The sequence below is a fragment of the Microcebus murinus genome, chromosome 19 (assembly GCF_040939455.1).
Source record: "Microcebus murinus isolate Inina chromosome 19, M.murinus_Inina_mat1.0, whole genome shotgun sequence".
Classification (NCBI taxonomy): domain Eukaryota; kingdom Metazoa; phylum Chordata; class Mammalia; order Primates; family Cheirogaleidae; genus Microcebus; species Microcebus murinus.
The window spans coordinates 26,613,349-26,635,218 of record NC_134122.1 but is presented as its reverse complement, the minus strand read 5'-3'; the positions used below and the strand labels follow the sequence as shown (position 1 = coordinate 26,635,218).

Sequence of the window (21,870 nt, the reverse complement as noted above, 5' to 3'; positions counted from 1 at the left end):
TAGAATAAACACGCAGAAGATTGGCATGCAGGTTGGAATAGGTCTCAGATGATAAATCCGACCACCAGCCACCCTGAGAGCAGAGTGGCCCCAGAGTTAGGAGGAGGGAAGCCCCTGCATATAGGGGAGGGGAGAGAGTATAGGGAACAGACAGCCTGTCACCTCCATATGTCTCTAAGATACAGATGCCGGAGACTTAGTTAATAGACCAATCCATTTCTGACCAGAAAACCTCAAGTGACAAAGCAGGAAAATCACAATGATACTTCAGTGCGATGATGGGGTTTTTCTTAAATAAAACTTTGATTAATGGATCAAATTGTATATTTTATCATAGCATGGGCTTCCTTTTATACTTTGAGCAGCTTGAGATTCAGGACATCAACTATATCTGACAATACAATCTGTTTCTAAACTTGTAAGCATGCTGTAAACATGCAAAAACATTGTTCTTATCAGAGACTCAGTCCAGCTGCCCTGCCCTTTGAGAAGACTTCTTCAGCTAACCTAGCCATCCTTTGTGTTATCCTGCATTTTTGTATGTACTTGGTAATGGTCTAGTCTCCATCTGATGTTGTGCTTTCCTTTTCTCATTTGTAAATAAGGATAATAATAGTAGCTACCTCATAAGGTTGCTATGAGGATTAAACCTGATAATACATGAAAGTTCTTAGAACGGTGTCTGGCACATTGTAGGTGTTCGATTAGTGTTAGATGATTGTCATAGCGGCATGTGTTTACTAGGCTGTAACTACCGCAGGAGCCTTGATTTCATCTGTTTTGTTTACTGCTATCCTGGTATCTAGAAAAGTGACTGACTCGTAGGTGGAGCTGAATAAATATTTGATAAAAAAAAATGGTGTTGAAATTATCAGCACACATTTTCCTCTCCCTCAATGAGCTGTACACTCCTTGAGGGTTTTTTTTTTTTAACCCTTCATTGTGCTGGTGCATGGTAAGAACTCAAAAATATTTGTGAAATAAATGCTGAATATCTGTGCAGCTCACACAGTTGTGACTAAAGTCATCACCTCCTCCTTTGCCAGTGGGACTGAGATAGCTAATGTGTTTTGAGCACCTGTTATATGTGTGTCAAGCTTACCAACGATATTCATTCATTCTGCACCCATTTTCTTGAGCAGCATAGCTGTGCCAAGCACTGTGGTCACCACCAGGAACCACACTGGAGAAAAGACAAAGAGGGCCTGTGCCTCTCTGGAGGTTATAGCTTATGCCAGGACAGCAGTGCCAAAGTCCTAGCACCGCAGGCTCTCCTTCTGCCTGGGCCTGCCCATGTCATAAGTGATGTTTCCTTGCTCCTTCCCCCCCAATCCCCTGCCCCGGAGGGGCCCTGCCTTTGCCACTTCAGTTCTTTGGATCTTGTTTTTTCTTAGTATGGAAGAAAGGAGGAAAAGATTGATATATGTGCAGGTTACATTTAAGAGGAGTTTTTAAGGCAATTTGTACGAAGTCTTTGGAAAGTTGGTTATATAAGAAGTAGCTGAGAGACAAAAAAAAAATATTTTAAAATTTTTGACTCCCCTTACTGGTATCTGAGAAATATAAGAACTTGAGCTGTTTTAAAGTTATTTGAAGTTTTTGAACAATATTTCTCAGATGGCAAGGGCTATGATTTTAATACAGAATAGAATGACCCATCTCACAGGGTCTGCTTGAAGGAAGTTCACTAGAATTATTTCAGATACTACTATAAGAGTGGCATTTGGAAAGAATTAGTGAACTTAAAAAAAAAATGTCATTTGTTATACTAAGTCATTGTACTTTGATCTGGTAAAGTTCCTGTTACCTGTTAAGTGCTTTGAGGCTTTCTAAACAAATGAGACCGAGCGCATGAGATGTTCTTTCCCGTAAATTCATTGCTCACTTTTTATTCCAGGACACACCTTTTGAAAACAATAAAGAGGCAGGCAAGAACATTTAACCAGACAGTCTAGTGTTTTCTGTGCCCTTCAAAGTGTGTATCTTTCGACAGCTATTTTAAACCCAGTAACTAATCAATTATTGTTTCCTTAATATATTCCCTTTATCTGTGATAGGTACATATTTTTAAATGATATTCAAGATGTTTGTAATAGTAAAGATGTTTGCATTTCTTTTGCCATGTCACTGTGGATTGCCTTGGTATTTTTTCACACCTGTCTCCCTGTTAGACCAAGCATTTCCAAGGGCTGGAACTCTTTCCTCGTTTATCTTTGTGTTTCCTGGGTTCAGCCTAGGGATGGGCTCAATGTAGGAATATATAAAATAGAGATTGCAGAAATGTGTATTTTTTATGTTGTTTCAAAGATCCAAATATGAGAAAGACAGGGTTAGTGGGATGAAACTTGAGTACACATGTTCACATGTTATCTAGTGCTTGTCATGGTTCTCTCACACACACATATACACAAATAAGAAAACACCAGAAAAGAAGGACATTTTCAGATTCTGGTTGCAATATTACTTTTAAAATTACCCTAAATGTTACTCTGAAGTTATGTTGCATGGTAGTCATCCTGGTACTGTAACTTAGAATTGGAAGGATTGTGTTTTCTATTCTTTCAAATAAGAACATGTGCCTCTATGAACCAAGCAAAAATGGATACTTGATATTATCATAGTTGGAATTTCAAGAAGTGGTTTCTACTTCAAACTTATAGGTATATAGATATTATTCCTTCTGAAATTCAGCATCTAAAAGTTGGTTGCATTCTGGGGTAGGGGCCCCAAATCCCCTCTTTGATGAAAGCCAGCATCAGCCTGACCTTGTCCCAGTGTCTGATAGCTTGCTAATTGCCAGGGCTAGGGATGCCTGCTTTCAACCCTGAAGGCTTTTCTGGCATTGCCAAGAAATATATATAACTCTAAAGAGTTATAGTATCTGCTGGATCTTAAGCCCAGTGTACTCATCTGCACTTAAACTTCAAGGAAAAGTGATTTTGAACAATTCCATTCATAGACAAAGGTAAAACTTTTGTCCAGTATTTAAAATGGAATGAAATTTTTTTCTAGTCTTGAACTGGATTCAGATCATTATTTTTTTCTTCAAGCTGCTTTCCCAGATGATCATGAACTCAGATTACCTGTATGTAGTTCCCCTTCCACATTTTTAAAAATAATAATGGAAAAGCCTAGGTTTTTACACTAATTTACTGGTGGGATAGCTCTGGGAATTCTTTTAACAGGCTTGATAATTTTGTCCAAAAGGTGTGCATAGTTGTAGAACATCCTTCGTATTCACAGCAATGTGTTGGGGCCTTTTTTCTTCTTCTGGCTTAATTGTGCTTTAGCTTCAGAACAATTCTTGCTGCCTAAGTGAGTAGGAAATAGGGAACACAGAGGCTGTCACAGAAATCCCTCTCTTTAAACAATGAAACAGAAGGTCATGGGAATGTGATTGTGTCCAGTAATAAGAGGTAGCAGTACATATCTTTCTAGATGGTCACAATGGTTCTGATCGCTTGGTTGGTTCTTAGGGAGCTCAGGATTTAATAGGTACTCCCAGGACTCTCAGAATATTCTATAAGAGGCTGAGCCCAAGGGCTGTTCTGTGCTTTGCTGACCACTGGCCCTGTGGCTTCTCCTACTCAGGCCGGGTTGCTGGGAAGGAGCCATAGAATAAAAGCCTTCGTGGGCCTCAGAGCTTCCTTTCTAGCATGCCCCTTTGCACCCTGAAGGACCATTTTTGCAGAAATAATTCTGTATAAACCCAAATCTGGATTGTGGGTGAAGAAGGGAAAGGAAGAATGAAGACAAAACAGTCTTTCGTCATAATGAAAGTTTCATGGAGCATTTTCTCTGTGGGCTGAAGATTTCCTAGGAAACTCCCCTTTTAGAAGGACACAGGAAAGATTTTTGCCTGGAAAAACATTTGCCAAACTCATTCCACCATCGTATCTGGAAAGACAACTGCTAATCCAGCAGGAGATCTGTCTCAAAATAGCTGGGTTATCATTTTCTACTAATGGGTCGAATTGATTTTCACCCTAGGAAGGAAAATTGCTGCAGACAGCTACGTGGCAGAGATGCTTGCAGACCGGTAGCACTTTCTCAGCTGGTCCTGGACCAGTGTTTATAAGGACAGGAGATGACCTGTGTCTCAGCACATCTGGCTCTTCTGTGGGCAGCCTAGTTAGAAACAACCAAGGAACAAGCAGCACACACAACTTTGTGGCTGTTCCATAGCACTGAGGATTTAGAGTCCCTGAATCCTTAGTAGCCTAGAATGCAGGAAGAGTCAAAGGTTTTTGTTGTCATCGTTGTCCGTGTTGTTTTTTTCTAAATAGCATTATCAAGATATATATGCTATAAAATTCACTCATTTTAAGCATGCAATTTAATAATTTTTTAGTAAATTTATAGAGTTGTACATCCATCACCACGATCCAATTTTATAACATTTCTGTCACCTCAGAAAGATCCTTTGTGCCTACTTGCTGTCATTCCTCATTCTCACTTCCAGCCCCAGGCAACATTAATATATTTTCTGTCTCTATAGAGTTGTCTTTTCTGGACATTTCATATAAATGGAGTCATACTATATATGGTCTTTTGTGACTGGCTTCTTTATTTATCCTAATGGGGTTTATCCAGGTTGTAGAGTGTATCAGTACTTTATTTCTTTTTATGGCTGAATAATAGTCCATTGCATGGCTACACCACATTTTGTTTATCCATTCACCAGTTTTTTTAAGGGGCCACATTAATGCCTAGTATTTAAAAGGTAATTTAAATGACAATTTGGAAAAACACAGGATTGAGAAGTAAAATTCACAAGGAAAGCCCTGGCATTTTCAGATTTTGTAAGCCTGGTATGACTCAGTAGGTAGAGGACAGAGCTCTGTGGCTTTTGTGACCCTCAGAGCTATAACTTGAACTAATGAAGTTGCAAGCAGTGGCACTATTACCTACTGCTCGATTTTTGTGGCTGTCTGGCCCACTGAGCCATTGTGTCTGTAGCAGTGTGTTCATATGCGCTGATGGAGCTGAGGGTACTGCATGCAGCTGGTTCATCCATGAACACAGACATCTCTTATGTGGTACAGATTTCAAAAGCTGCTGCTACTGAGTTTGCTGTGAGGCACTGGATGGTTCAGAAGGCTCTTGGTGCTGGAAGTATGGCGATGGTTAAATTTAGGTCCTTAGCCTTAATTACATGTAGTTTCTACTAAGGAGGCAGAGGATAAACAGATAGGTAATATCATGTGAGTCAGTGATAAGCACATTATAGAAAGAGAAACCTGGAGAGGAGGACTGGAATTGCCACCATTCATTCAAGTGGAGGAAGGAGAGGTTTGTGGGAAGGGTATTCAGAACTAGAGCCTTCAGGTAGGAGGAGGAGCAAGTGCAAAGTTCCTGGTGAGAATGGGTTTGGACTGTTCAGAGAGCAGCCTGCAGGCCAGTGTGCCTGGAGCACAGTGCCTGGGGGCAGGGGAGGGTGGCCACAGCCCAAATCCAGTTGAGTCTACAGCTCAACTCTCTGGGTGCCCCTTCCTACCCTGTTGTTAAAAGGACAAAAGTCACTGATAGACATGAGAACAGAGGATAAAACCATTAGATTATAACCTACCAGGAAACTACCTTTAATTGTTTATTTCCCCCTGCTTAGATATTTTCAGTCATAAATACTTTTTTAATGCTGACAAGGGAAACAATTTATGGTACTTTTAAAAAGGTATTGTTTTTTCTCCTATCATACAGGCAAAAAGTAAGACAATACTAAGTATTAGTGAAGATGTGGTAAAACAGTACTTTCATGCAGTAGTTGTGGGAGTATAAATTGCCACAGCCACTTTCTTCAAATTTGCAATGTCTAATAAAATTGAAAAATCTGTCACATACCTTGTGTCCCAGCAATTCTGTTTCTGGGTAAATTCTTACCTGCATATACAGTTCCTTTACATGTAGTTGATAGTAGCAGAAGCTTGTAAGCCATCAAAGTGCCATTCAGTTGGGAATAGATGGGTAAAAATGCAATCTATTTATATAATGGGTATAAATGTATACATGTATACCTATACATATAGACAGATATATATGTACATATATATATGTATATGTATTTCAAGAAATTGTCTGCGTGAATGTAGGGGCTTGCGCTGCAGCCCTTAAGTGGAATATCTTCTTCCTCAGGGCAACTTCAGTTTGTTCTTAATTAAGGCCTTTCAACTGATTAGATGGCACCCACCCAGCTTTTTGAGGATAATCCCTTTTACTTGAGGTCAGCTGATTGTAAATGTTGACTATATCTCCGGAATACCTTCATAGCAACACCTAGTGTTTAATTGACTAACTGGGAACTGTAACTAGCCACATGGACACCTAAAACTAACCATCACAATGGGATACCATGTAGAAGTTATTATAAATAGGAAGAAACTCAGCCAGTTTGTATCAGGGTGGGCAGGTCTCACAAGCATAGCACTGAAGAAAAAGAGAGTAAGATGTAATTTCCAATCACAAAGCAAAATTCTGTATCAATCATTACTAAATATATGTATGTATAAAAGTATAAAACATGGATCAGAAAGTTAACAGCAGCCTTAAACTTTGGCTCCTCCTCAGGAAAAAAAAAAAAAAAAGCATATGTGAGACTTAGATGGGGTGGTTAAGACATCCTGTGGTTTTATCTGTAGTATGTTAGTGCCTTTTCAGCAAAGGAAGCCATATGACAGTGTTAGCTGTTAGTAATTCTTGTGGAATTACAGGTTGTTGTGGATTTTTTCTTTCTCCTTTTTTTTGCCTAAGGAAAAGAAAGGAGGAGAGTCAGAAATATTTCTTTGCCCAGGTAGAATTGGTCTGTATTGTAATGCTATTAGAAGATTAATTACATTCACCAAAAATCAGGAGTAAGATTACAAGAAAGCCTCTAAACAGGAAAATACTGCAGAGAATCCCATCATTTCTCACACTAAAATAGTGCTCTGACATCATAAAAGTATTTCATCTCGCTTTATTTCACCATACCTTTGAAGGAACTGCTGAGGCCTGGTTGAGGGTGGGAGTGGGGGGGAGGGGAGTAACTCCTTGCTGCCTGTGAGACCTTCAGCAAGGTTTTATTTTTTTTGAGACAGAGTCTCACTTTGTTGCCCAGGCTAGAGTGAGTGCTGTGGTGTCAGCCTAGCTCACAGCAACCTCAAACTCCTGGGCTCAAGCAATCCTCCTGCCTCAGCCTCCCGAGTAGCTGGGACTACACGCGTGTGCCACCATGCCTGGCTAATTTTTTTTCTATATATATTAGTTGGCCAATTAATTTCTTTCTATTTATAGTAGAGATGGGGTCTCGCTCTTGCTCAGGTTGATTTCGAACTCCTGAGCTCAGACGATCTGCTCCAGCCTCCCAGAGAGCTAGGATTATAGGCGTGAGCCTCCGCACCGGCCCCTTCAGCAAGGTTTTAAAATTTAACATCTCAAAGCTTCAGTGTCTTATCTGTAAAATGGGGATAATAAAAACTAAGACATTAGGATCAAATGAGACTATCTGGGTAAAATCTTAGAGCAAGAAACATAGTGGCACTCCATAAATGTTAAAATGTATCTCAAATGGGAAAAAAAATTAGTAAAATAAATGTTCTCAACTGAATAAAGCAGATAATAACATCTCCTAAATTTCCTTTGTACTGCATCCTTCTCTAGAGGTTTTTTTATTCATGATCTCTGTCATCCTGATACTGCAGCTCTGAGTTAGGAAAGCTGCCATTTATTTTCATGTTATTTTCGTTTATTTCATATTACAAAGAGGTAGCAGGGGTTCCTGGAGGTGTCTGTGTAAACAGGAATGTTCATCTCCTTGAAGACTTAACCAATATTTTAGAGCTTTTCTGTTACAACATCAAGTACTACGATTGGTTCAGTGTGTGTTGAGTGTCAGATGATTTGAAGAGCACATAGTAAGTGCTCCATGACGTTAGGTTATCTCATTTAACCCTTATACCCCTTGTGAGTTCAAAATGATCATTATTCTCATTCCAGAGATGACGAGATCATAGAGGCTCAGAGAGGCAGTGATGTGATTTGCCCAAGGATCAAGGCCAGAGTTTTTTATGCCACATTCTCCACACATCACAGGCCCAGTGCTACTGTGATGGCATGTTACAAATTATAGATAATGCAAGTTGATAGCTAATATGATGGATTAGTACAGACTCATAGGGAACCAAAACATTATTCATATTTGACTGACAGGAAGCATTTTTGTGTGTTTATATTTACATATGTGAATGAGTATTTCTGATCTAACTTAATACTTCATGCAAGAACATTTCAGTTTTCTAATTTTCCTTGGCTTGTGCTCCACATTCATGGTGGGTGTGAACAGCATAACTCTTGCGACCATCTGTTAGCCCACAGGCAGCTGTGCCTTTGCCAAATTTGCTTACTAATACTTTCCCTAAAGGGAGAGGAGGTAATCAAGTATCAGTGATATTAGTCCAGGAACAGCAGCTTCCAACAAGGAAGGAGGAAGCAAGATTTTCTACAAATAAAATCTATCTAGAAGTATCCTCAGTTAACCCTTGTTACAGATATTCTTGCCACATGGCATTAGGATGTGCCTTGATTAGTTTGAACATTTGTAGCATTGCTGGGTTAAATTGTATGAGATTGTGCAGAATAAAATAATATATAAAATGTAAAGGATACATATATTACCTAAATCAAGTTATAGAACTCCATATCTACTTAGAGATGTTTGCATCACTTTTAAAACTTATCTGCTGTAATTACATTTGAACTGAGAAAAACAAGTCACTGAAATATCAACAATTTGTTCTTGGTCATGTAGAGAAGTGGAAAAGCAAACTTAAAGAGAAATAAATTCTTATAAATTTAAAGTCAGCTCAGTTTATTTGGCTAGTCATAATTAAGTCATGCTTTATTAATTATAAACAGTTAATTTATACACAGTTCCGGGGGGCCTGCTCCCCAACATTTTATTTAGAATAGCTAACCACTAATTTTCCAACACTACTAAGCTTTTGCAGTGGAACCAATCCTCATTATACACAACTCAGCACAGATAGAACAGTGATATTGCCAGTCCATCGGCCTAGAATTTATTTTGTTTCTATAGATATTCATATTCCTCTCTGGATGGAAATGAAACTCATTCTGGTAGAAACCGGTTTGGCAAATTATCCCACTTGCCAGGCAGTAAGTAGTCAATATATACTAAGTTTTTGTTTTTTGTTTTTTTTAACAAGATAGTGCTTCTTGGCCCATTTATATCTTTCCTATTCACTTTGTTAAGATACACTTGGTATCTTAAGCCTTAATTCTTAGTGCCAAACTTAAAACAGATTAGTGCATTACTGCTGATGACTCTCAAATTATAGGCTGTTTAACAATTCATCTTCACAAGCCATACCACTGCACTGAACTTTGACTCAAAAACATGGGACCCGTTCAATTCACAAGTGCATCCGCTACTACTATCAGATTTCACAGATTTCAGAATACAGACAGCTTTGCTTTTTTGTTCCTGGGTTTAAAAATAACATGTACTTCAGCTAAAATAACTAGATTAATGGCCAACAGCCAATATAGAAATATATTTTCCACTGTTTAAAGAAGTCAAAATTTCTAGGGGAAAATTTTCTGTAATGGAACCTAAATACAGTAATAAAGAATTGAAGTATATATATTTAACTTTTCAAGCTTAAAAACTCTTGTATTGTTGTCTCTGAAGCTGATTATAGTCTCAAGTTTTACTTAAACTTTTTTTTCCCCTAGTAGACTCATTTGGATGGTGATTTGTATTTGGTGTTAACTTTGAAAGTTCTCATTAGTTCCTTATTCTTGGTATTTTTAAATGTGAGAATTATATTGTACATTTCAAGGATTATATCAGGAAATAAAATTATACTTTCCCCTTATTTGGATAAGGAATATGTTAAAGAACAGATTTGGACTTCTTTCTGGGACTGCTTATATGCTTTGGAGCAGGGTTACCTCTATATTAGTTCTGTTATATGTTTTTACTGTCTACACTCAGCCTCATAAGAATATTATAAGAATTTATAAAAAGACATCTTTCAGATCTATCTTTATTAGAAAGCAGCCATTTTCTAATGAAATTATTAGAGTTTTAAAATTATTGAAATCTCCTAGGTTGCTGATGGGAATGTAAAATGGTACAGCCACTCTGGAAAAAAGTCTGGCAGTTTCTTGTAAAGTTAAACATATACCTACCATGTGACACTGCAGGTGATCTCCTACATATTTATCCTAAAGATAGGAAAACTTATGTTCACACAGCAACCTGAACGTGATTGCTCATATCAGCTTTATTTAGAGTAGCCAAAAAACTGGAAACAACCCAAATGTTCTTCCTTAAGTAAGTGTATAAACAAACTGTGATACATCCATACCATGGAATCAATTATTGATACACCCAATAACTTGGATATATCGTTTAAGGGCATTGTGTTGAGTGAAAAAGCCAATCTCAAAAAGTCATATACTATGTGATTCCATTTATATAACATTCTCGCAATGGCAGAATTATAGATTGAGCTCAGAGGTTAGGACTGGTGGGAGAGGGTGTGGCTCTAAGGAGGTTGCATGGTTATAGAAGATACCATTGGATGAGGCATACATGGGAACTCCCAGTATTATTTTTATAACTTCTTATGAGTCTTAAACTATTTGTAAATAAAAAGCTTAAAAAATTAAACTCCAAGACAAAGGAATTGAGAAGAGATGACAGAAGTAGCAGCTGTGGCTGCAGGTACCTGGTAGTCAGGCACTGAGGCTTTGCCATCTTGCAGAGAGGACGATGGGGGAGTCAGCTGGCTTTGGAGCTTCTTGGCTACTGGTTGTGAATAGGCTCAAAGCAGCTGACTGCCTGCAGTCATACACAGTGAGCAGACTTCCAGTTGGACATGGCAGATTTACCTCGTGTGGTTTTTTTTTTCTTCCTTTTGAGAACACATTAAAATGATGACAAAGTAATTAAAAACAAAAACTGTAAATCTGTAGTGCCCCAAAGGCTGAGGAGCAGGTCCACAGAAGGTAGGGACAGGGGGAGGCACACAGAGCTGGAATAGGAGTCTAGTGTGCCAGACAGTTGGACTCCTGGGTTCCCTTTCCAGCCCCAGCCACCACTACCAGTACTTCCCTCTGCTTGGCAGACCAGAGATTCAGCCTGAGGGTATGTTGAATCTGGGGAGCTCTGGACTGGGAAACAGTGGCCAGGCATGGAGGGGGTAAAAGTCAGAGCTGAAAACAGAAGAATTCAGTGAAAATTATCTCTGAAGTGTAGATTCCCAGCTCCTTTCTTGAAGGGGGAAGCTGCCCACCTAATGGTCATCTCTCCCCTCCACCCAGTGGTAGAAAATTAGAAACTTCTCTGGAGAAACTCAGGGGCATCTGGTTACTGCCGTGCTGTCCTGTGGCCACTCTGAATAAAGCCTCCTAGTCAGCAGCTACCCTGTATACACACCCACAGCTTCCAGCCAGCACACAGGGCTCTAGATATGAACTGACCATCAGGGACATTTGAGGAGAGCCTCCAACATGAAAGACAGGGATATCAAACAATGAGAAGTAATCCAGAGATAATATGGGAACTAGAATGAAGCACCAAAAAACTACAATTAATTTATTCAGATAGGAGATATTGCATCCATAAAACAAGATTAGGAAGAAGCTTTTATAATAATAAGTGATCAAGAAACTTGAAAGCACTCATAAAAATTAAAAATATAATGGGGGCCATGCTTGGTGGTTCACGTCTGTAATCCCAGACCTTTGGGAGGCTGAGGCAGGAGTATCATTTAAGGCCAGAAGTTCAAGACCAGCCTGGGCAACATAGCAAGAGCCCATCTGTATCAAAAATTTTAAAAATTAGCGAGATGTGGTGGTGCATCATGCCTATAGTCCTAGCTACTCACAAGGCTGAGGCAGGAGGATCACTTGAGCTCAGGAGTTCAAGGCTACAGTGAGCTGTGATTGCACCACTGCCTCTGTGACAAAGCAAGACCCTGTCTCTTAAAAAAGAAAATTTTAAATATGATGGGTACAATGTATACTTCTCCAGCAATAGATATACTAAAAGCTCTAACTTCACCACTGTGCAGTATAGCAATATGACAAAATTACCCATGCACCCTGTAAATTTATACAAATAAATTTTTTTAAAAAATTATATCAAAAAAATTTTTAAAAAGAAGAATTGGAACATAAAGTTGAAGATATCTGTCAGAGATGCGGAACAAAAAGAAAGTGGAATATCAAAGAAAAAAGATACGAGGATTAGAGAATAAATTCAGGGTGTGTAAAATCCTCAGAGTTCCAGAAAGAATGAAGAGAGATAAAACAGGAATGTTTTTCAGACTTGAAAGACATAATTTTTCACATGAATAGGGCCCCACTGAGTGTGCAGTAAAATAAATGAAAAAATACTCATACTGGGACATGCAACTTTGGAACACAGGGATAAAGAGGCTTCCAGAAATAATTATGAAAAGAAAACACAAACAGGAACTGATAGCTGACTTCTCAACAACTCAACTAGATGCCAGTGACAGTGGAACAGTATCTTAAAAATTCTAAGGAAAATAGTTTCAATCTATTATGCTCTACGCAGTAAAATATCAATTGTCAATATAACAAAATAACAAACGTCAAGGTAAAGGTAATTTCAGACACAAGAGGACTCTGATTTACCTCTCATGCATCATTTCTTACAATGTTTTTGCAGAATGCTCTCCAGCAAAAGAAGAAAGGAAGAAAGGTGGCTGGGCATGGTGGCTTACCCCTGTAATCTTAGCACTCTGGGAGGCCGAGGTGGGAGGATCACTTGAGGTCAGGAGTTCGAGACCAGCATAAGAGCGAGACGCCATCTCTACTAAAAATAGAAAAAAATTAGCCGGGCACAGTGGCGTGCACCTGTATTCCCAGCTACTCAGGAGGCTGAGGCAGGAGGATCGCTTGAGCCCAGATGTTGGAGGTTACAGTGAGCTAGGCTGACGCCATGGCACTCTTCTCAGGGCAACAGAGTGAGACTCTTTCAGAAAAAGGGAGGGAGGGAGGGTGGGAGGAGAAAGAAGAGAGAGAGAAGAAAGAAAGAAAGAAAAGAAGGGGGAGAGGGAGGAAGAGAGAAAGAAGAGAGAGGAAGATGTGGATCCAGCTAATGAGAGCTCTGACACAGGCCACCAGAAAGGCCATCCTAGGGCAACAGTGTGGCAGACTGGGAACAGTCAGGCCAGACTGAGCAAGAGGACGGAGAGTCCTTGGAGGACATTCTGGAGAAAAAAATGGAGTGGAAAATAAGCTGACAGTTTTATTCACTTGAAAAATAATATTCATAGTCCTCTGCTAGATCTGATGAAGCATGTGGAAAATTGAAGGTAGATACATAGAAAACTAAGCAAGGGTGGATGAGACAATTATTAATCCCAGGAAAAACAAAAAGGCTTTACCAAGAAAGGAAACGTAATCCTTAGTACACTGCTTGCATTGTAGCGACAAATATTTAGAAAGCCATAGCAAACCCTGACTGCTGATTTATCAGGAAATTGCCATTTAATCATGTAGGAAGGATTGGAAAGGGAAAGTGGGTGGTGTGGAGAGCTCAGTCCTTATCTATGGTAGTAGGAAGCCTGGAGCTACTGTCTAAAACTGGGAAATCAAGAATATTCAAAACTATGGCAGTAAATACAAGAATAACAGCTTAGTTGAAAGTGCTCGTGGGAGCAAGACCCCAGGTGTGGAAAGGTTGAGGTATGGGTTATTTGTCACTGTAAGCTTTTATCAAAGTGTTCGTCAAAGCCTTCATCACTGTTTGATAGAAACAAAAGTTATCATGTTCTCTCTCATAATTCATAAAGGAGAGCCTTTTTATTCTGAAGGGTACGTGTGTACAGTAGCTGCCCCTTTGAATGTTGGGTAGTTTTCCATTGTTATCATCTAGTCGTCTGTAAACAGTACATATTTGGAGAGAGGGGATGGGACTTGGTCTGTTTGGAATGATTAATATCATGAAGCTCATTTTTCATCAGTGGAACAAATGCATATGATCAGCATGTGTTCTGAGCCATGAAGTCAGAGCATTATAGGAGTAATGTGTTGTCTGTACTTCATATCAGGGTATTTTACATTTAGACCAACATTCTAATTAATTGCACATCTTATACATGTCATAGCATCTGTCTCTACATTTATGATATAATGATAGAGGAATGACACGTTTTAAAATGAAAACCATGGATACTGCATCATGAAACCCAAGAGGGAGCCATGTCTTCTCATCCTAGCTATGTGCACAAGACCTGGCACACAGTAGCTATTCCATGAGTCCTTAGTGAGTAAACCAATCACTAGAAACAAGTGCCAGTGGCCACCTAGAAAGGAGGTTCCAGGCGGGCCTGTGTCCTAGGCTGCCACCAACCACCCCATCTCCCCCCGCCCCACCCAGTAATTAGGCAGAGTAAAAACAAAATCTCTTGAAACAGCCAAAACATTGCCCGTATAATTAAGTTCAGATAGCTGATTATGCACACCTGTTTCTCAATAGTAGCATGACAACCATTAACAATCTACTTAAACCCAAGAGAGTGTGGTTAGCCTCTGGGCCCACAGTCCCCATGTGGTGTAGTGAGACCTGAATGTCTGCTGCTTGCTTGTTCCATTTATAGTAGGTTCTAGGCAGTCCCTTGGGCAATTGGAGAACTGGCAGGGTTACATACACCTTGCCACAAGCAAGCACTCCTGTTCCAGGTAAGGTAAGGAAACGTGTTCTTCGTGATTTTTAAATCAGCATTCATTACCTGTGAACTGTACTGTTCAGCATATGTAGGTATCCTACCTCACACAGTGACAAAATCTAAAGATTACTTGGTCTACTGCTTATTTTATTAATTTGTGTATTTTGTTTGTTTGTCAGAATGTTATGGAACAGTTCAATCCTGGGCTACGAAATTTAATAAACCTAGGAAAAAATTATGAAAAAGCTGTTAATGGTAAGTCTTCCTGCATTTCTAAGTTGATAAATATAAAGTACACACAAAAGCCATTCAGTAAATATTTTAATTATTTTTAAATGTTTAATATTGAATTTTTAAAAATCTTTAAATGGTCAAAGTGACTTACAGTTAATCCACAGAACTTTGCAGTGATAGTACACAATATTAGTGTATGTCCAATGAGTCAATTGAATGATAGACTAATATATGTAATGTATTTTAACTATCAAACCATCTTTACTTTGACATAGCTCATTCTTTTATATCATTGCCATAAACATTTTTTTCTATTTTTTAACCAAATTCTTTATAAACCAGTAACAAATATGTATAAAATGTGTACTTAAAATACATATATGTTAACATTCTGCAGCACAGGAATTAGTCTCCTTTTATTTATATATAAGAATTTCTTTAGATGTATCACTTTTTTAAAATCTTTTTTTTTTGGGGGGGTGTATCACTTTTAATAGTAACATGAGAAATAATGTTTTTAGCCTAAATGTGAAAGCATCTAAATTAAAGGTTGGACTTAGATTCTCATTTCAAAATAAGTGCTTCATTTAAAATGAATTTGAGTATTAGTGTTTGCCTCAGGTTTTTGTTGCTAGTTTGAAGAAGTTTCTATGGAGGAAGCTGATATGCCTCTACACATGTGTTTCCTTCCCTATTAAAGAGTGAATGTTGTTATAATGCATTAGCGATCACCTCAAAAACTTAAACTGCTAATAATCACCAGATTCTAACATGGTCAGGACAATTCTCCCTGTATAGCAGGTGTCACCCCCAAAATACTCAGACTCCAGTTTCACCCTCTACCTTGGCTCACTAAGACCGCCAACTAACTTAAGTAGAAAAGTTAGTTTCCCACAGTTTCAGATTTGAAGGCAGCTTTGGATCAAGTTTCGTGTCTTTTACTTATCTCTCTGTCTCTCTTTTGCCACACCCTACCTTTGGTTCCTCCCTGTTGATATTTGGAGACAAACTTGTGTCCTCACCCTCAGCATGAGCACACGCCAGGAAAGGGAGTGCTGGCCAGACCGTGGACTTTGGGTGATTAGGAGCACTGTTGTTGTAGTCGCTGGAAAAGTAAACTGCTCATTTACTTTCTTCCGCATCTCTGTGCTTTCTTGCCAGATGCTTTCTGTGCTTCAGTGTCAGGAAGCGCAGAGGTCTGGGATTTCCCTCTCTCCCCTCCAACAGTATCAGTGACATCTGTGTCCCCTTCATCCAGAGAGCCAGAGCCTTGCACTGCTAACTGCCTCAGTGATTACTTAGTCACAAGGCCACAAAGTCATTGCTTTAGACGTCCTTGTGAAGTAAATCACTGTGACCTGCAGTCTTTTTCTTTTCTTTCTAGCATGAGCTGCCTCTCTGAGGCAGAGTTTTACAAGGTGAGTCAGTGAGCCGCCCACAGCTCACCCTCCTGCCAGCAAGGCTCCTCCCCAAAGGGCTCTTATCACTTTAACACCTCCAGGGGAGTATTCTGTACTTTACAAAGTATTCCCGGAGTTTCTGCAGGCCATCTGGTTGTACTTTGCTGAAGCCATTGAGAAATTCAGATAAATTTGTAAAGTCCTTGGTAAGAATTTGGAGGATAGTGAGGCTGCCAGATGTGCAGTTGACAGTTAGGTTAGAACACTGGGCAGCATGTGAATGGCTGAGAGTGAAGTATAGACCAGTGTTATGGGAATTTGAGTAGTAGGGGTCAGTGCGGACTAGAGCAGGCAGAAAGCCTGCAGGCGCTGGCTAGCTGACAGATGCTGGGCTTCTGCAGGCAGTCTCTGCCTCAGGCAGAAAACTGAGGCAGAGACTGCCTGCCTTGGCTTAGTTGCTATTGCAACTAAGCCAAGACCTGGGGTCCACACTGGCCCAGGTAAGATGCTGGTGGGGAACAGGTGGGATGGGGTCAGAAAGCATGTGCATTGGAATGCAATGTCAGTCATCTCCTGCTGCATAGCAAACTTGGTGGTTTAGGACAACATAGCTTATTATTTCTCCTGTAAAAGCAAGCAGTTCTCTGCACCCCTGGGGCTCACTCCTGAAGCTTCGATCAACTGGGACCTGGGTTGGGGGCTGGGTGCACTATCTCCCTATGGGGTCTTTCCCCTTCAAGGAGGCCAGACTGGATCCTCACACCGTATCAGTGATGTCCTAAGAGAACAAGCCCGTGGGAGACATACTTGCTGTTAGCCCATTGGCCAAAGCAAGTCACAAGGCCAAGCCACCTGTCAGTGTAGTAGGGGACCCCATAGGCTGGGAATTCTGGGAGGAATGATTCACAGAAGGCCATTACTGTAAAAACTTACTATGAGCTCGAGGGCTTATAACGTGGGCAGCAGGAGGCCCCTGAAGGCTTTTCAGCATAAAAGTAACTCAGTGAAACCATATTTTAAGGAAAAATTTTCAGGTGGAGTATGTAGATTAACCTAGGTTGATGAAGTAGTTGGCCAACAACTGAAATAGAACTAAAATGCTTCATTTCTTAAAACACTAAGCAGTAGAAAATACCTTAATGTGTTCACAAAGGGAAGTAAAATTATGAAAATATTTATCATAATAGCAAAGATTTTACAAGACTGAGAACGTTACATGGTTTTAAACATAAGTCAACAACAGTTAGTGAAAAATTTCAGTTTAATGTGTTGATGCAAACCAAAAATTTTGTTTAAATATTGTGTAATCCTGCATGCTGTTCTCCCACTAGTTTGCTTTTCAGCTTATCAGACAGAACTTTACAATTTAAAATCTTAATACTAAGATATTACATATATTAACTTGACAGTTTATTGGCTATATACCTTGTTTTTAGGTGGTGTCCCTTTTTCTTCAGTTCTGAGAGGAAAGAGTCAAAAAGCACCATAATTTAGAACCAAGGAAGTGAAGTGCCCTAGCTGGAGCTGTGTATACTGCCACTGACTCACCAATGACCTTGGCCACGCCCCCATAATATCTCCAACCCTTTAGTGAACCCAGCCGATAACATTACCAACCCATGTCTTAACCTTGTCACCAGATTAAGTAATGGCTTGAAAAGTCCATGTAAATGCCAATTGCTATCGTTCTTTTTATAATTACACTTTAAGGTTACTCCTTGCCTTATAAAATAATAGTATAGTATAGCATTACATTCCCTAAACTTATATACATACTATATATAGTAAAAGCCATAACTTCTGTAATTTTTTAATTCTATAATAAATGCTATAATAGATTAATTTTCCAGAAAAATACCACTCTTTTGACTTCCAGTACCTTTATTTGGACCTGTACATAAATTAATTCTGTACCCCCCATATACACACACCTTTTTTTATGCTTGCCTTTTAAAATCCACCCTGTTAGAACAGTACCCATTATACACTGGGACACAGCACTTCAGAAGCCATTGCTGCCTCTGGTTTTTCCATAGGCGAAAGGAAGCAACTGGATGAGGGGATTCCTGAGGGTTCTTTTAGCTCCAAAATCCTCTGGTCTCCAAAGTTCCAGGAGAAACAGATTCCTATGTATGAAATTAATCTTTGAGTAAAATAAAATAAATGATTTTCTCCAAAACCATACTAAATAGGTCTTTTGAAAAGTTTGCTTATGGTACACCTTCAAGCCTCTCAGACCCAGCTTGCAAAGAGAAAGAAGCAGTTGGCACTAGAAGCTACTATTTTTTATCCACTGCTCACATTTCAGGATATTTCATGGACGAGCAACCTTTGTTTCAGAAAGGATAAGTAATTTGTCAAGGGCATGTAGTTATAATTTAGTCTTCAGAATCAGTTTGAAGGGAGAAATATTTTTAAGATAATTAGAACCCAGCTTATATAGTAATAAAAATTTTCCTGTCTTTGCCAAAAAGGAAAAAAAAAAAAAAGAAAAGCATTCAGTTATTTTTCAGGCAATTCTATTGTTTTCAGAATGATAATTCATATATTTTCGCCCCAGCAAAAAATATAATAAGTTGGTTGGCTGTGATTCAGAATGTCTTTTTCAATAGAAAAAGTGAACATACCATTGAAGGACCAGGTTCCTAGGCCTTACCTCACACAAGTCCTCCTAACTAATGTGTTACAAACTTGTAGTGCTATAGAATAACCACTTTGGAAAAGATTTTTTTGCTGGAGAGCATGTGTTCCCAGCCCTCAGTGTCAGGAACACATCCATTCTGAAACTGGCTTTAGGAATAGGCAGGACTTTCTCTGGATGTTTTTGCACCAGCTGCTGACGGTTCCTTGGGGCTGGCCTGAGGTGAGGATCCTATGAGGCTCTCCCATGGATGGGTCCTCCCCCCTAACCCTGCTTCCTCCTTTCCTTGTCTAAGTGATGATTTTGTGTTTCACCTTCCATGTCTAGCTATGATCCTGGCAGGAAAAGCCTACTACGATGGAGTGGCCAAGATTGGTGAGATTGCTACTGGGTCCCCGGTGTCAACTGAGCTGGGTGAGCTGATGGTTCCTAATATGTAAACCCAACTTCATCCCCATGAACCCTGATAAGAATACATGAGGTGCCCCAATCCAGAATAGAAAGGGAGCTAGACCATAGTCTGTGGAAACTGAGGCAGGCCAGGCTGGTGCCTGAGGGCTAAGGGGAAGGACTGTGGCTGAATAATTTCTGTGCCAGCCTCTCTGCTCTCCTAGGAACTTCGGCTTCTGCGTCGAGTCCCTAGGAGAGGAGTTTGACCTACATTCCCTCTCGATGGGGGAGCTGGGCCTCCAGACTGTGGCAGGAGTGTTTCCTGTGACTCACCTAGTAGAAAACCCGACTCCTTTACGTCCTGCTCTTGGCTCTTGCAGCTTCCACGGTTGCCTTCAGTTGTGATTTTTCCGGTTTTGCTGGTATGAATCGATCTCCTGTGCAGACGCAGAGGGCAGCCACGCCCTGGGCAGGGGACCTGGGTTTCTATTTACAGAGACACTTCACTCCTAAGGAGAAAAGGTCGCTTTTTAAATAGTCCCACGTGTCACCCTCATTTTAAAAACTTGAATATGTTTTATTGTACAAAGAGTAAATTTCTGGCTTAAAAACGTTTATCATAATTTGAAAGGTTCAGAAAACCCAAGGAAAAGAGCAGTAAAAGTATGTGTGCATTTAAAGAAAAGTGCAGCCGTCTCCAGTTAAAAAGTGGGAAGTGGAGAGCAGAGGAGGAGCCAGCATCTCAGGAAGGTGCAGACAGTTCACCCCGTTTCACACTGGGTTATCTCTAGGGTTTTCAGGATTGTTGGAAACTCTTAACTGACTCAGACTGGGTCTGAATTCTCACTCATGTTCTCTGGCAACTTTGTGCTCGAATTTATAAAGCTGCAGACACAAAGGAAACTATACACCAGAAGTTACGCCCTATGATGAATAAGTCAGTGTGCCATAATTAAGAGACTTGACTACATGGAGAAGTAAAATCCTGACTTGTGCCCTTGCTGGGTGCCATAACGTCTGAGTGTTCTGGCAAGGACTGAACTGTAGTAACTCTGGTCAATCAATTTAATAAAATACAGGCTGCCGTATGTGGACAGAAGCAGATAGCAAACCTTAGGTTATTGGGGGGAGTAGTTGAGATGATTATAGGCTTCCAAAAATAGAACTAAATTAAAAAGAAACATCCTATTTGTGTCATGCATCAGAAAGAAAAAAAAAACATATGTGACCCTCACATTAAAACATATGGTGCTCTGATTCACCAGCATGCAGCTTGCCTTTTTAATGTTTTATAGGTCCTGCCACTGTTTAAATAAGACTTCTGTTCCACACCTTACTTTATTCAGCTGTGAGTTCATGGTGTTGAATCAACTATTTCCACAGCAACAATGTTGTTATAAACACTTGGGCTTAGAACTTCAGTTTCAGTGAGGAAAATATGTTGCGATGGTAAAGTTTCTTTCATTTGGATATGTATTTTATTCAGAGGGAGCAGGAAATAACTTTTGCTTCAAGTTTTATTTTATAACCTTTGTTTCAAGTTGTCCTTTCACTCACATTCACTATCCCATGTAGTTACTGATTTTCTACTCATTTATAGCAATTTCATGATAAAATACTATCTCAGGAAGAGATGCTTTTGGAAGTCTAAAGTTAACTTCTTTGACTCACTTAGCTTTTATTTTGTTGTTGATAAAGTTTAGACTAAAATACCACCCTCTATCTGTTTAAATTTCCTATATGGAAGAGTAGTGGACAATTCATAGACAAAAAGAAGGACCAAAAGTAGATTGTTTTGTTTTTCTCATTTTCTAAGATTTTTTTTTTGTCTAGTTACTGCCTTTTGATATTGGTATTCATAACCTCATTATGAAACTTATAAATTTCATATGAGAAAACTTGAGGTATTATTACATATGTGGAGATCATGAATCATTTTTGGATTGGACTCTATCAGTAAGAGCTACAGCACACCATTTCTGAATTCTAGCAGTAGATAATTCCATTTAGACATCTTCTAATATTGGCTCACACATCGCTGTGTGAATAATTTAGGATGCTTTAGCCCAAAAGTAACAAAATACCCAACTAATAGTGATTTAATCAGTAAGCATGTTTTATTATTCCATGTAAGGCCAGGAGAAGTAGGTTCCCAGTTAGTTAATCATTACTAAGGACTCGGGTTCCTTCTCTCTCTCTTCTCATCCTCATGCTCAGTTCCTCATGGTGCCAAGACAGCTGCCATTGTTAGTCCAGCCATCACATCCTCTCTCTTCCCAGTGTCTCCAAAGGCAGGGAGGGGAATTTCTTCTCAGGTGTGCTCTTTTACAAAGGAGATGACCTTTGCCCAGCAGCCCCAGCACACAGCACCTCAATTCCCATGGCCCAATTTAGATCACACTCCTATTACCCAGCTGCCAGAAAGCCTTCTCCAGTATGGTAGCCAAGAAATACAGAGAAGGAAAGGACATCACTGTTAGGAGATCGCCTGATGACAGTC

At 39.6% G+C, this 21,870-nt stretch overlaps 1 protein-coding gene across 1 annotated transcript in view; it reads left to right on the top strand.

Moving 5' to 3' along the window:
• Positions 1–21,870, top strand: part of BAIAP2L1 (BAR/IMD domain containing adaptor protein 2 like 1) — an 81,368-nt gene that overhangs the window by 8,767 nt on the left and 50,731 nt on the right. Inside the window, exons 2-3 of the mRNA XM_012759172.2 lie at positions 14,885–14,960; positions 19,308–19,394. Of these exons, the coding sequence (XP_012614626.1) occupies positions 14,885–14,960; positions 19,308–19,394 (163 nt within the window). The remainder of the gene's footprint in view (positions 1–14,884; positions 14,961–19,307; positions 19,395–21,870) is intronic.